The 16,610-nt window shown below is 39.7% G+C and overlaps 1 protein-coding gene across 2 annotated transcripts in view; it reads right to left on the reverse strand.

The window, feature by feature from the left end:
• The window catches only part of CHD6 (chromodomain helicase DNA binding protein 6), a 211,972-nt gene that overhangs the window by 138,951 nt on the left and 56,411 nt on the right, over positions 1-16,610 (reverse strand). For both annotated transcript variants that reach the window (XM_015149001.3, XM_077951822.1), the window contains exon 2: positions 10,173-10,228. In XM_015149001.3, coding sequence (XP_015004487.1) covers positions 10,173-10,205 — 33 coding nt within the window. In that variant the 5' untranslated portion in view covers positions 10,206-10,228. The remainder of the gene's footprint in view (positions 1-10,172; positions 10,229-16,610) is intronic.

Raw genomic sequence — 16,610 nt, forward strand, 5'->3', positions numbered from 1 at the left:
GTTTTTAAAAACAAAAAGCTAGCTATATGAACGCCAGCTTTTTAAAACAATTTTTTAAAGTCTGCAAGGGCACAGACCAAATGTTAACCATCATTATGTGTGGGTGATACGACTATGGGCAGCTTTCACTTCTTTTTTGTTCTTTGTTTTTACCTGTCTCCCATTAGTAGAATGTAAGCTTCAAGAGGCAGTGATTCTGTGGTAGTATCTAGAAAAGTACCTGGCTTATGGTATAATTCAATCCTGTGGTTACTGAATGAAACAGTTATCTACAATTTGGAAAAGAGAAAAAGGAAGTCTATAGAATTGTACATGTAAACAGAAATGGCAATAAATATCTGTGCATAGAACAAATAATAGAAGAAAAACAAAATGTTAATAGTAATCATTTGAGGCTATGCAAATTTGGTTGTTTAATTTTTAACAGACATCTACAATTTCAATAATGAGAATGTATTACTTTCATGGTATTTTTAACAGAAAAACTTTCACATACATGTAATAGAAAATTTTTACAGACTTCTATAACAAATGAGAAAAACTGTTTTACCAGACAATTCATGTTTCTCCCAATCATAAGGATTCAAGAATCAAAGGCAGAATGAAAGGTGCCAGCACTGAGAGATTACATTTGACTGAGGTGCAGGACAAAGTGCGCACTTTGCACCTAGGCTGGAAAGGCCACCACACCCCCTTCATCCAGCTGTACTTCCTTGCACCTCAAACCCAAGTAGTGAGCAAGGCCTGGCCAACTCCTGCTGCTGGCTGGCTTTGGAGTCTTCTATCTTTCCCAGCAGGGAGAAGATGGTGTTCTGTGTCAGAAATTAGCTGAACATAAAAATGAGTAGAAAAAAATCATAAAAATTTGCAACCTTCTATCTCTTTTTAAAGTTCAAATAATAAAAATGAGCATTCAAAGTAAGAGGTAATTGTTCCTATTAATAAATCAGTTCATGGACAACATTTCAGGTAGCTAAAGTTATTTCCTAATTAAAATTAGGATTGTCTTATTTTTTCACCATCACTTTCTTCAGAAAGTTTTTTTTTAAACAGGTATTTGACTACGGAACATACTAAATGCAGAAAAAAACAAAAACAAAAACAAAACCCACATGTCCTCGGCTTTTATTTTGCTGCAATTGTACTGGAACTTACCCATTCGGCAAAGACATCTGTATGGAATTAGCAAGACTGACCAGAGTGGGGGCAGGAAAAACGTCTGTCCAATTGTTTGTGCATTTGTATATCTCCTTCTCTCTCTGTTTCTTTTTCTGCATTTAGTATACAGACAGTCCCTGACTCATAATGGTTTGACTTACGAATTTTCAACTTGATGACAGGTTTGTCAGGACATCTAACTTCATTGTGAAGTCCAGGAACATTTCTATTTCAATGTATCTCTACTGAGGAGACCTGTGCTTTAGGTGACAAAGCAGGTACTTTGATCCTGATGTTCTTCACACAGTCACAGCTGGTTAGAACCAGGAGGAAGAGAGTTCAGTTGCAGGTATTTAAGGATAATTCAGGTGGAGAAATCCAGTAGGTTCTTGGATAATTTTCCAAGAAAAATTTCTACAAGAATGAATTAGATTACCCAGCAAGAATAAAAGGAGAAGGAAAACAGGACCAAAACCTGACACATGCTAATGTTTCAGGATCACCAGAGGAAGAAAAACCTACAGAGTGAGAAGAAACAGTGAGATAAGCAAAGTGGCCAGGAAAAAAATGTAAGACTGAAAGCATGGTATCCCAGAAGCCTGAAGAAGACAGCATTTCAAGACAGAATCATCACAGGTGTCAAACACTACTGAAAGGCAGGTAAGTGAAGCACTAAAGAGTGGTCAAAGGATTTGGTAATGTCATTTTTTCAAAACCTTTCCACCCCCAAATACTTGACTCATTTTTAGTCCCCACCTCTACTTCCACATTTTTGCAATTAAAATGGAGAGATGGGGATAGGAGATACTTTTCTCTTACGATGTTTCAAGAGTCTTAGAAATTTGAAATCTCTAAATCTGCAGTCAACCTAATTCTTGTTAACTCTAGGCAGTAACAAAAACTGCGGGCTAGTAAATGACTAAATGTGGATGCTGAGAGGGAAGAATTAGGAGGAGAGAGGGAAAATAATAATTAATAAGTGCCTGTGTTGTTTTTGGAAACTACTTTTATTTCCAACTATGGTTGGGTAGACCAAAACCTCACAGTAACTCAATTTCCTAATCTGCCTAAGTGGAATGATGTTTGCTCCACCAACCAAGGCCAGGAGATACGTCTTTCAGAATTATTTGCTGATATATTCTAGGACAAGTAGATGCTGAACAGAAACTAGCGGTGTGAATAAGACTATTTTCCTACCTCTTCATTCCTGGCCCACATGTAGTTTTACTGTAGCTTTAGGCACCGGAGGCCCAAGGCCCAAAACTTAGGCCAATTCTGCTCCTATCACTGCCACATAATAAACCAGCACCCGGGCCTAGAGTTTGAAAGACTGTATTCATGGATAAGGAATTGTTCTTTTATATATCTAAACCTTGTAGTCACAATGACTTTGAGCACCCAGAATTGTTCTGATATTTTAAATATAAAATGGATGCCAAGGCCAGGTGCGATGGCTCATGCCTGTAACCCCTGCACTTTGGGAGGCTGAGGCTGGCGGATCACAAGGTCAGGAGATTGAGACCATCCTGGCCAACATGGTGAAACCCCATTTCTACTAAAAATTTAAAAAACTAGCTGGGTGTGGTGATGTGTGCCTGTAATCCCAGCTACTTGGGAGGCTGAGACAGGAGAATCGCTTGAATTCGGGAGGCGGAGATTGCAGTGAGCCAAGATCATGCCACTGCACTCCAGCCTGGCGACACAGACCATCTCAAAAAAAAAAAAAAAAGGATGTCAATAATAATAATAGTTAATTTTACTAAGAATTGGGTATTAGGAAGATACTAAGCTTATTGAGTGTATCACCAAAACAACCTTAAGATAGAGGCATATTATAACTCCATTTTAGAGTAGAAGCCTAGAAAGACTAAATAACTCACCTTGGTCCCATGGCTAGTAAGTGGTAAAGCTAAGATTTGGGATTTGACTCCTATTTCAAGGGCCACTGCTCTTAATCACTTCACATTGTCTCGTGTACTGGATACAACAAACTTAGAAATAAGAATCAGCAAGAACCTCTAACCAACCTCTATTTCGTTTCCATCACCCATTCCCCAACACAGCTGTATCTCCTCAACCTTTCCCCAGACGACTTTCAATTCACTAACTTTCCTCTTCTATCCATTTCTTCATAAATCCACTTGTTCTCCAGATCAGATGAAAAACACATCAAGAATAAACAATTTATTAAATGGACGTATATTAAATAAATGTAGTAGGACATATATTAAATAAATAAGACTTTTCAACTTCACCCAGAAGGGTCCCAAGATGAGGGTCATTTTAAACAGGGACTTGGCAGCTACCAAAGATCTACCACCAACATCGTAAGAACGTAGTTAGCAGTAGACATATTTCTTTTATCCTTACAAAATGAGAACGTTTTATTCTCAGTATCTAAATATTACATAGTTCCTGGACAGTAAGTTCATGATAAAGTTACAAACCATATCAAAATGAAAAAGACGCTCCTATTGCACTTCTGTTTTTTTCATAATACTTCAACCCTTTGGGACAGTTTTCCCAAGGATGAATCAAAGTTATGCAGAGCGGCCAGGCACGGTGGCTCATTCCTGTAATCCTAGCACTTTGGGAGGCCGAGACGGGCGGACTGCCTGAGCTGAGAAGTTTGAGACCAGCCTGGGCAAAATAGGGAAACCTCATCTATACTAAAATACAAAAAAATCAGCCAGGCGTGGTGGCGGGTGCCTGTAATCCCAGCTACTCAGAAGGCTGAGGCACGAGAATTGCTTGAATCCAGGAGGTAGAGGTTGCAGTGAGCTGAGATTGTACTACTACTCTACAGCCTGGGCAACAAAACAAAACTCTGTCTAAAAAAAAAAACAAAGTTAGGCAGAGGAAGACAACTCTTCACAGTCACATCAATACTCATGTGCGAGCTAAAAATGTCACAGATCCAAATCCTTCATCATCACTTTGAAGCTGCGCCAAAAACTTGGTCACCAGAGGTTCCCAGACTCCTCTGGTCAAGATAGGAGGCGAGGCAATTCCATTAGCTGTTTTTAAGTAGCCTTTTTTATGGTAGTGTTTTCTACATGTAAACTTACAAGACTTACAGCTTCTTTATGCATAGGATTTTAAAATTAGCAGCTTATTTCCATTAAAATTTTGTGTCTGTCTCATAAATGCTAGTGACATATTTGATAACATTAGTAACATGAATTAAATGAACCACAGTGCAATTTAAATGTTAATATATTATAATTAATCCTACTATATATTTTAATGTTAATATTTTATACTAAAATTAAAATATTAGCATTTTAATACTAAAATATTACATAGTAATATGATTACTACATAATCATATACTACGTTACATAATCATGATACTATATCATAGTAATATTACTGTGTATGTAGAGTAATATTATTATATCATAGTAATATAGAATTACTATGTAATATTTTAGTTAAAACTGTGTCAACTTATATACAATTTACTTTGGTCTTATAAATACCATAAATAAATGTACTGGCAAACTCTATGATTCTAGTCAGGATGGGCCTCTGAGGTTGAGTTCAAACTCCCATCTCATTCTTTCTAAAATACAAAGAATTAGGAGAGAGAGAAAATAATAACTAATAAGTTCTGGAGACAGGGAGCTTTACTGCTTACAAGGCATATGGCACAGCTGTGCAGCTCAACTTCTCCGGATGCCCTTCTTTTTTTTTTTTTTTTTTTGAGACGGAGTCTCGCTCTGTCCCCCAGGCTGGAGTGCAGTGGCGCGATATTGGCTCACTGCAAGCTCCATCTCCCAGGTTCACGCCATTCTCCTGCCTCAGCCTCCTGAGTAGCTGGGACTACAGGTGCCCGCCACCGCGCCCGGCTAATTTTTTGTGTGTGTTTTTAGTAGAGACGGGGTTTCACCATGGTCTCGATCTCCTGACCTTGTGATCTGCCCGCCTCGGCCTCCCAAAATGCTGGGATTATACACAGTATATCTGAAGAAAACTCTTCCCATCTTTATCCGCGCCCGGCCCGGATGTCCTTGTTTGTATGAAGCTAAAGCCTATCCTCCTCTAACTGTCCCCACATGTCCCATTCTCTTCCACAGGTCCAGCAATAGACACATTTAACCTCTTTTCCACATGATGCCCTTAAGTCTTCACTTCTTCAGGTTACACAGTCCTAGCTTCATCCACAGTTCACATTATATAAGTCAGTGTTATTTTGCCATCCCAGTGACTTATTCTGGCCTTGAGTGTATGTCTCAGAACATAAAGTGAGTAAGAATAACGAAAAAAAAAATCTATTAAGATATGTTCAAAGAGGGGAAAGCATTTAATGCTCAGACTTCTTTTCCTTTTTGGAGGAGGGAGGAGAAAGGAGGTGGATAGGTACCTTTTAAGTCCTTTTGAAACATGATTCTAGGGTGAGGCTGTTTAGTCATCTAGGCTAGTATTAGCCCAGACGATCTTCAGACCCTCTGCAGATGAGGCTAAAAAGTCTTAAAAGTAAATTATTCACTCAACCATATTACCAACTTTGCTATTCTTCCTCTTTCACTATTCTGAATTATGGATCATGATTTAGTGATCCATACTACTAGTAAACTTGAGTCCTCATCTCTCCCTAGAGGACTTCTGGGACCAAATCTTTTGGGAACTATTCTTTGTCCTAGTTCACCCTCGGTCACCACCCAAAACTTAGCACCACACTCCACACCTTTCCTTTCTCCCTTCCCACTATGTCTTTCAACTTCCCAAATCCACCCTCTTCCCTTCTAAGCTTTCCTCCTGAGGCCCCTGAAGCAAAAAACCTGAAACCCAGCTCCCCACAGAAGACATTGCCTCTTTTTAGAACTCTCTCAATTTCTTTGGTGGGGCTGACCTTCCCTCGGCCCCCATACTCTCCAATTCCAGGGCATGATCTTCCACCACACGGTAAAACTCTGGCGCTTCCGAGGCATATTTCATTCCCTGGTTATATTAATAGTTTGTAATCAGGCTAGAAATTTCTTGAGAAATTGTTTTAGTTACTACTGGACCTGACCCCAAGTAGAACGCAAATATTTCTGAATTAATATTAATGAATTAATGTTGAAAAACTCAACAAATATTTGTTGAGTGAATAAATTATACCCATATTCACTCCAGGGAAGAAAATAAGGTCTAATAATCTGAAAGTCTTTGAGATTCTCACAGTATATCTGAAGAAAACTCTTCCCATCTTTATGTTTTCCAGAGGACCTAATAATGAAAGGCTCTGCTTACCCAACTCTTGGCATGGGGTCAGGAAGCAAGATTCTCCTGTAGTTACTCAGGTCTGGGTTACCTCCTGGGCACAGCTCCAAGCTGTCATCCTACTTATAATATTATGTATTTCTATTGCATTCACTGTTTATTAACTGTCTTCTACACTGCATATGTGGTCCCAAAGCCCTCTTACCCCTTAAGATTACACCTGCCTGCAGACCATATTATACATTACATAGTATTTATCACTTATGTTTTTTCCCAGTGCCAAGCAAGGAGCTGAGATGAATAAAAATCAATATTCCTGTATCACAGTTTTGTTGTTGCTAACATTAGGATGTGCCCTCTCGCAAAGAAGTATTTACAACTATATTATACATCAATAGTGCCACATAGGTTTTCAATGATTAGAGTTCACATTTTATTTTTATATTTTTTTTTGCCTAATAATGCTTAGTCATCTTAAGAATTAAACATATTTCTTAGAAGCAGTTTAGTTCTCTATAATGTAGATAAAAGTCTATAGCTCTCCTGAGTGATTCACTTTCAAACGTTTTATTAAAGTCTGTTTCTCACAACGCTTCTTTAGGCAAAACAAATTCAATCTCTAAACCCTTTGTTCTGGACACATTACACCTATTATGCCTTTTCCGGTTAATAAGAAGCACTATTGTTTATTACTGAGTTTTGATTTAATTTGTAAAAATCTACCATTTCAATTTACCTTGATAAGATTTTGAACAAAGAAATGAGGAATATCAAGATCAGAGTGTATTTATATGCTACTTTTCTCCAAGGAAGAGGAAAGTGAATTAATAGGAATGAGGGTTTTTAAAAGGTAGATATTTCATTTGCTGCTACTTCTAACACCTCAGAATCATGGTAAGAGAAAAGACAAAGTTTGATGGCTACTTTTGTTAAACTGAAAGATTTCCTTGCCACTGACAAACTGAATACCAAGTACTTGACAAATCACCCCACTTAATCCTAGTCTTATGATGTGAGGCATGTTATGATTACTCCCATTTAAGTGACAGAAAAACAAGGCTGGCTTTTGTCTTCCAGCTCAGAGGCGGCTAAGGTGCAACTTTCTTTGGTCGTCCTGAATCGGATTCATCTGACACCAGCTGCCTCCACCATGCTTCTGAAGTTTGACCCCAATGAGATCAGAGTCTGTACGTGAGGTGCACCAGGGGGGAAGTCAGTGCCATGTCTGCACCGGCTCCCAAGATCAGCCCCCTGGGTCTGTCTCCCAGAAAGGCTGGTGATGACATTGCCAAGGCAACTGGTGACTGGAAGGGTCTAAGGATTACAGTGAAACTGACCATTCAGAACAGACAGGCCCAGTTTGAGGTGGTACCTTCTTCTTCTGCCCTGATCATCAAAACCCTCAAGGAACCACCAAGAGACAGAAAGAAACAGAAAAACATTAAATATAGTGGAAATATCACTTTTAATGAGATTGTTAACACTGCTCGACAGATGCAGCACCAATCTTTAGCCAGAGAACTCTCTGGAACTATTAAAGAGCTCCTGGGGACTGCCTAGTCTGTGGTCTGCAATGTTGATGGCCACCCCCTCATGACATCATGGATGACATCAACAGTGGTGTGGTGGAATGCCCAACTAGTTAAGAAGCACAAAGGAAAAATTTCCATAAAGGATCATTTGACAAGACTGAACTTATCCAAAGTTATACAACTAAATCGTAGGGTCAGAGTTTCAATCCTGTTCTATGGAAATCAAAGCTGAAGTTCACTCCAGAACATGAGCCTCTTCTCTGTTAGGCACTGAATTCTCCATCCTAGAGTTTATATATTGCTTTAATTTGAACACAATTTTCTATTTTCATTCTCTGCAATTTCTTGCAGTTCAGTTACCAGTATGGCCTACCATCAGTATTTATAAGAGGAGCAGGATCAAGTCTTTCTGAAAGTTGCTCACTTCTTTAACCTGCTTCTCTATCCTATCTAATATTAATTTTTAAATGAAAAATCCTGTTCTGTTCATCATCAACATTACCATGAGGTCTAAAACAAAAACCCATCCAACTGAAGCTACATAACAGCTGGCTAATATACCAAAGGTCTTAACACGAACCAGTAAAATCTCACAGAAAGGAACCAGAATTCATTTTGGTGTAATCACTATAGAATGTTTTGATTTAAATAAATGCTTATCTTAAAGGATGCCTAAAAATAAATAAATGTGAAGACTGCTTTAAGAAATATAAACCTGCTCACATATCACAAATGACAATAGTTTTGAGGGTTTGGGGTTCTCCTCAGTAATGTGTTCTTTGAGACGGAGTCTTGCTCTTGTCCAGGCTGGAGTCCAATGGCGCAATCTCGGCTCACTGCAACCTCCACCTCCCAGGTTCAAGTGATTCTCCTGCCTCAGCCTCCTGAGTAGCTGGGATTACAGTCACTTGCCACCATGCCCAGCTAATTTTTTTGTATTTTTAGTAGAGACAGGGTTTCGCCGTGTTGGCCAGGCTGGTCTCAAACTCCTGACCTCAGGTGATCGGCCTACCTTGGCCTCCAAAAGTGCTGGCATTACAGGTGTGAGCCACTGCGTCCAGCCAGTAATGTGTTCTTTTTAACAGCAGCATAATATTCCACTAGGTGGGTGAGCTATGATTTAAACAGTCCCCTTTTTGATGGATGTGTACGTTCTTTTCCATTTTTGCTATCATACATGAAACAGCAATTTAAGCCTTTATACACACAGTTTTGCACACCTGAGTTCCTGGTAGATGGAACTGCATTCCATGTAGCGTTTGCCTATCAGTTGACAACTCTCTGAGCTAGGACAGATATAAATCCAGTAAGTAGACAGTATTTAGTCACTGCTCTTCTTGTTATCTGGCAGCAGATGAGTTAACTAATTCCCCAAACCAACCTATCCATTGAGGACAGACCAGGGGGTAGTCTTTGTAACCATAACCCTGAGCCATAACCCTACGTCACCCTATTATTAGACTAGGGTTCCCTAGAAGCAAACTGGAAAAGTAAGAGAGGCTAGTCTCACCCAACCTCTTTGTTAGAGTCCCAGTGAAAAGCAGGGATTTAGATACCCCACTTCCCAGGTTGTCATTCAATTCTGTAAAAGAAAAACCAGCCTATCAGAAATAGCCCATTTCCAAGAGACAGAGACAGGTCTCCCATCTGACCTCCCTGAGTGAGGTCTCAGAGTTCCTTTGAATATATTACACTCAGGGCACAGCAGTACCAACCAAGGAAAGAGATCCTGGCAAGATAAATCACACTCTCCATCCCACACCCCCTTCAAAAAACCAAATGCCAAAGAGTTGATGCTCCTGTTCTTCTAATTATTTCACTATTTTTCTCTCTAGGAGGAACCCATCCACTGATCATTACTTACAAAATCATAAGTAAGGATTTTGTAAGTAAGAATGCTTTTAGTTTAACCAAAAATCCAGATGGATAGAAGGATAAATATATAAACTATAAAGAATTGGTCACATCTCTCTTTCAGAAAAGACTCAGAAAGCTATTCAAAGGGAGGAAATGTTTCTCTTCTACTTGGCTAATTTGAATAATATTCTGATATACAGTTTTCATTACATTTACTCCTACGTGAAGATGAACTGAGCATCAAGAAAAATCCGCATTATTAAGTCATTCAGAACAGAGCTCTCAGTTACTATAATACAGGCAACAGGGAAAGTACCAAAGATTAAGGGATGAGCCAACGCTGCCAGTGTCTCCCCTTGTTGAAAAAGCACCAAGATACCCCAGATGCATTCACTTAAAAGAAATGTGATCTCTTACCTGCTTCTCTTTCTTCTGTATTTTCATTTTCATCTATTGAAGGAAGATATTTATTTCTGTAAAACATTTTTAAAAAGGCAAAGATTATGACAAAATCCAAAATAAAACATTTTCAACATCTCCAGATTAACTATAACACACAAGGAAAACAAACAGGGGATTACTTCTGCAGAACATTTATGTCCAACAACCCCCAGAGCCCTAAGTGTAGACCTAATTAGATCTAACTCTATTAGACCCTAATTTATTGCACCCAATAAAATGAAGTCAAAAGGATATTGTCTTTGTAGATTAAATCAGTTATAAAAGATGCTGGCATGTATGAAAGTTAGTGGTAACTGGCCGGGCGCGGTGGCTCAAGCCTGTAATCCCAGCACTTTGGGAGGCCGAGACGGGCGGATCACGAGGTCAGGAGATTGAGACCATCCTGGCTAATATGGTGAAACCCCGTCTCTACTAAAGAATACAAAAAACTAGCCGGGCGAGGTGGTGGGCGCCTGTAGTCCCAGCTACTCGGGAGGCTGAGGCAGGAGAATGGCGTAAACCCGGGAGGCGGAGCTTGCAGTGAGCTGAGATCCGGCCACTGCACTCCAGCCTGGGCGACAAAGCGAGACTCCGTCTCAAAAAAAAAAAAAAAAAAAAAAAAAAAAAGAAAGTTAGCGGTAACTAATAAAGGAACAAAAACAATAACATGCCTTCATTGAGGGGTATTAGGAGATGGGGAGGAAATAAGGTAAGCCCTCATCCCTTTTGGAAGAAAACAATCAATGATATCTATAATTGATAAATCAAGAAATAGAAATATAGACAATAAAAAAGAGCTAAGAGTTCAATGCAATTCTCTCTAAGGAGACAGGATTTGGTATATTATTTGACGTTTTAAACCATGTGTATTTATTATTTGAAAAAATAATTTCATTGCAATACTTCATACGATTTTTTTTTAAGGACTGATTTTATTCTACCCAGGACTTAAGCCCCCATCCCCACTGCAACCATAATGTCCTTGATGACACTGCACTTCTCATAAATGACTTGTGAACACCATAAAAGCCCAGTAATTGTCTTTAGAGGTACAAAGGCATGTTGGGGCATCTCAGGGAAAAGAACAAACCCTAGTCTAGGAAACTCAGAATTTGGGGCTGCCAGCATCACTAACTAGTACTACTGCTTCAGATCTGAAGCTCTTAACCTTCCTCATATACAAACAATACAAGGATCATAGTATCTCAGGCTTCTGGTTCTAGCCGGGATATAAACACTGCTTCCTATTTTTTGTTGACTTTGATTTCCTGGTCATCCCACACAGCTACAAAACACCACTCACTCAGAAAACCAAATTACCCTTAAGTTTCCTAATTATTTCTCATATCCAAATGAATGGGATATGTAGGCATTAAGTATTAATACAGCTTTAAGATTAAAGTGAGATAAGTATTTGAGGTGGTAGATATGTTAGTTTGACTTAATTATTCCACATTGTATTCAAAAATGACATCACTCTGTACCCCATAAATATATACAACCATAGTTTGTCAATTTGCAATTTAAAAAAGATTAAAGTGAGTTCCAATTCTAAGTGAGTTCATGGCATGCTGGATGCACACAGAAAAATGAAAGACATGATTCCAATCATCCTTGGGACTGCAATTACGGTTTATCATTTTAATGTCTGTCAATTTAGATTTTTTTTCTCTAAGAGTTAGAGGCATTTTCTATTAAAAAGAACCACAAAATGCCATGGAATCTGTCCTAGAGAGACATGTCTACCAAGGTACTGCTGTTTGCAAAGAGTGCAGCGGCCAAGGAGGTAAGTAGCTCGAAAGCAGGCATGGTCGGGTGCTAAGGGGAAGGGGACGAGGGCAGAGACTAACTGGCTAAATCAGGGAAAGGCAAGTCCATTTAGTAAATGGTGCTTCTAAGAATCAATGCAAGGGTTAGTGTTCGATAGGACAATTATTTACCTGAAGAAGCCATAAATTCCAGATAAATGGTAAGTGCTCTGAACCAAGGCAGTTAAAATTAAAAAAAAAAAAAAAATTATCTCCTAAGCTTCATTACAGTGGAGTCAGTTCTAGGTAAATGATGTTACTACAAGTTTATCTCCTTTATCTCTATTCTTTAAATTATCAGATCCCAGAAAACTGACATTCTCAACCATCACAAACTGCCACAAAGTCAAAAATAAAGAAGTTTGGGGGGAAATTCCAGCTAATAAAAAAGGCTATTATCAATAATAAGACATATGTGTAGAAAGTAAAAAGTTTCGTCTTCAAAGTTCCCCTTCTTGTTAAAGAATAAATCATAAGTGTTAGAAATAATAGTTTCTTTTAAAGACTAACTTTCTTCAAAGCCTCTTTGCTTTGGGCTAATAACTCTTTGTTAGGCCCTATCCTAAGTAACTGTTGGACATGCTCATAGGCACGTTCTAGCTCACAGCCTATGCCCATTCCTTATTTGGAAATGTTACTGCTTCCTTAAACCTTTCGTAAGCAACCTCCTCTCCTTCTTTGTTCTTCCCTGCACTTACCTATTTAGGAAAGTTTTAGGCTATTAGCAAATCGGGTGTCAGTTTAAGAGTGTGAGGTCCAGCTCCAGCCAATGGATGCAGGACACAGCTGTAAGGATGATCCAAATGCACAAGGGATAAATATATCTGCTTTCCTTTGTTCAGGTGTGCTCTGGCCATTGTTTCATCTGCAACTGAGTACCCTTTCTGCAGAGACTAAAGATCGCCTTGCTGAGAGATCTTCTGTCTATGTGCTAACTTTTCTTCGTGGCACCGATTATTTCTAACCATTTTGGTATGTCTAACAATATGTCTCAAATAAAATTCTGCCCAACAAAATGAAATCATTAAAAATTACAGAAAGGTCAGGTACAATGGCTCACACCTGTAATCTCAGCACTTTGGGAGGCCAAGGCAGGTGGATCACTTGAACCCAGGAGTTTGTGACCAGCCTGGGCAACATGGCAAAAACTTGTCACCACAGAAAATACAAAAATTAGCCGGGTGTGGTGGCTTCCACCTGTGGTCCCAGCTACTTGGGAGGCTGAGGTAGGAGGATCATCCGAGTCTGGAAGGTCCAATCTGCAGTGAGATCACACTACTGTACTCCAGCCTAGGTGACAGAGTGAGGCCCTGTCTCAAAAAACAAACAACATAAAACACTACAGGAAAACTCTACCAATGTTAATAAAAAATTACCTTTGTAGCGTATAAAGAACCGATACAAGTATGATGCAGCAGGGACATCAGAAAGCACAATTTCTGATTCACTACCACAAACAAGCACTGCAATAAAAATAAGCAGCGTGCATAACACTGCCAGGAATGTGGGAAAACAGGTCCTACTTATCATTGCTAATGGCACTTTTAACTGTTTCAAGCTTTCTGAAGAGCACTCAGGCAATATGCCACTAGATCTATGAACGTTTTCAATCCTTTTATAGGCCAGTTCCACTTTAAGGAATATCTCCCAAGGCCACGAGCAGGTAGGAAATGAACCTGACCCCAAGGGGAAGGTCAGAGATGAGGTGAGTGAACTGTGAAAATATCACATCAGACTTGGCTAGCCTCTGAGACGGAGAGAATGTGCATGTGAAATCTGTATGATGGCGATGTTACTGCAGAATAACTGTCTAGTTCACTGAAAGCAAATGCTGGCAAATCTCATGTTACTGTCAAATCATTTCTGGCATCCCAACAGTTCACAAAACACACCAGCATGCTGCCACCCAACAAGATAACAAACGTCATCAATAGGTGTTCAATAAGCATTTATTGGCTTGTCCTTCTCCGGACAGCACCCCATAATTTATAAACACCCTTAAATTATCTCTATTTTTAAATCTTTTTAAAGGCACACATTAAAAAAAATGTATAAAACAATGTCATCTTTTTGTAAGGCTAAATTTTATGTGCTAGGAATAGATGACTAGTTACACCCTCAAGCTTGTACTTTTTTTTTGAGACGGAGTCTCGCTCTGTCGCCCAGGCTGGAGTGCACTGGCCGGATCTCAGCTCACTGCAAGCTCCGCCTCCCGGGTTTACGCCATTCTCCTGCCTGAGCCTCCTGAGTAGCTGGGACTACAGGCGCCCGCCACCTTGCCCGGCTAAGTTTTTGTATTTTTTTTAGTAGAGACGGGGTTTCACCGTGTCAGCCAGGATGGTCTCGATCTCCTGACCTCGTGATCCGCCCGTCTCGGCCTCCCAAAGTGCTGGGATTACAGGCTTGAGCCACCGCGCCCGGCCCTCAAGCTTGTACTTCTGTACAATGCTGGAAATGGCTCTACAGTCTCTGCTGCCATCACTCAGAAGTTCTGACTAGATCCTTCTGGCTCAATAAAGAACAAATCAAAAAGTAATTTCAGGGTCTCGATACTTAATTAGAAACATAATGCAGATAATTCTACAGACAATTCTGAATGGGCAAAACAGAAAACCTGTCAACAGCGGAAAATATCAAGTGTATAACTTCTGAATTGGGGAAACTGGTGGGAAGCTAGTGGGACTCCCACTCTCCTTGCTGCAGTATGTATGAGTGCTTCTGTAGGAGTGCAGCATTTAATTACCTTCACAGGAAGGTAAGCTGCTAATGATGTAAAAATAAACAACATAAAAGCTCCCATTCCTTCTTATACTCACCCATCTAAGGATGCTCCTATTAAGAAAAATGGGTGCCAGGTTTCAATAAGAACATTTTGAAAGTTTTCTTTTTTTTTTAATTACTATCTCTCTCTCTGGTCCAAAAATTCTGCAACAGTGCCTGTGCCATTTCCAAGTTCCTCAGTGCTGTGTAATATAAGTTTTTAAAAATAACAAAATATCAGGTTCACCCCATTCAACCATTTATTCACAGAAATGATTTAAATTTACTATACCTTGAGAACTCTGCCATCCTAACAATCCCTGCTCAGTCCAAGGGTCTATTTCATTATGAGAATGTGTGTTTTTGCAAACACAAACAAGTGCATACCCAGCAGACCCCTACCAAGGTCCTTCATATTCACAGAAGACGAGAGTAGACACAACTGAACACAGTAACGATGGAGAATTTTGCTGTTAACAGGCCCCTACCCTCACCACTCTATCAGGCACTTTGAGACAGAGTATGTGGGAAGCAACTCTAAACCTCAAATTTTCCACAATGAACATGTATTTTTATAATCTACTCATGCCCATCCTCAACCTTGAGATTGTTTCCTATGAACCACTCTAACAATAGCAGGCATAAATAGGGTAATCCCACATGGTTATACTGTGGGGATTTTAGGAATAGGAATAAGGACACAAAGAGTAACTCATCTGGGAAGAGTGAGATAACCAAGAAAGCAGAGATGTCTTGAAGAATGCCACCTGCCTTAAATCCTGGCCCAAACACCTCTTATCAAGACTCCTGACCCCGGAGGCAGTCCAACGGATAAGAAATCCCCCAACTTCCCATTTCCCCGCCTTACTACCCTCCACGCCTACAAACTGGACACAGGTACCTATCTCTACTGCAGAGTGTGAGCAGTCTACAGGAGGTACTTTAATAGCAAGGGTTTGAAGTACCAGAAAGCAGTTTGGATCTGGGCTGTGATGATGACGAGACATGTGAAACCTCTTCCAGACTTTGTTTCCTCCCTGTAAAATGCTGACAATGTATGCCTCAGAGGGCCTTAGGAGAATTCAAAGGGATAACAATCTATGGCATCTGTCACATGGTGAAGACTAGTTATAGGCAGCCATTTGTGCTACTTGTCCTTAAGGTCATCCCTCCAGCGTCACGGGAAGAAGACATAAATGAAGAAGAAGATGTTTTAATGATGGAAAAACAGACAATATAAAAGCTCCCATTCCTTCTTACACTCACCCATCTAAGGATGCTCCTATTAAGAAAACTGGGGGCCAGGTTTCAATTAGAACACTTTGAAAGTTTTCTTTTTTTAAATTACTCTCTCTCTCTCCAGTTCAAAAATTCTGCAACAGTGCCTCATCTCCTGGGGACAACTAACCTTTCCATCCGTATTTGAGATCCACCTCAGTCTCTTGATTACCTCCCAGTTACTCTTTCCTCATTTCATTCAGGACTCTCCTCAAATATCACCTTAGCAGCAACGCCTTCCCTAACCACCTTACAGAAAACAGCACCCCACCTCCCACCCACCACCACTCTGTTATCCTCTTATTCTAATTTCATTTTCCTCCAGGTCCTTATTACTCCCTGATATTATATTATAGTAAGACCTTACTTAATGTCCAGACTCTTGGAAAAAGCTATGACTTTCAGTGAAACAAGGACTTTAAGTGAAACAACTTAAGCCAGCTCCTCTAATCAACACCATTTCATTACAACGTTGATGAGAAAAAAATTAGTTTCCTTGTATGCTGTTTTGCTTAAAGTGAGGACTTCCTATGTATCTATTTGGTTTTAAGCTTATTGCCTGTTCCTC

This window comes from Macaca mulatta, chromosome 10, assembly GCF_049350105.2.
Source record: "Macaca mulatta isolate MMU2019108-1 chromosome 10, T2T-MMU8v2.0, whole genome shotgun sequence".
Taxonomy (NCBI): domain Eukaryota; kingdom Metazoa; phylum Chordata; class Mammalia; order Primates; family Cercopithecidae; genus Macaca; species Macaca mulatta.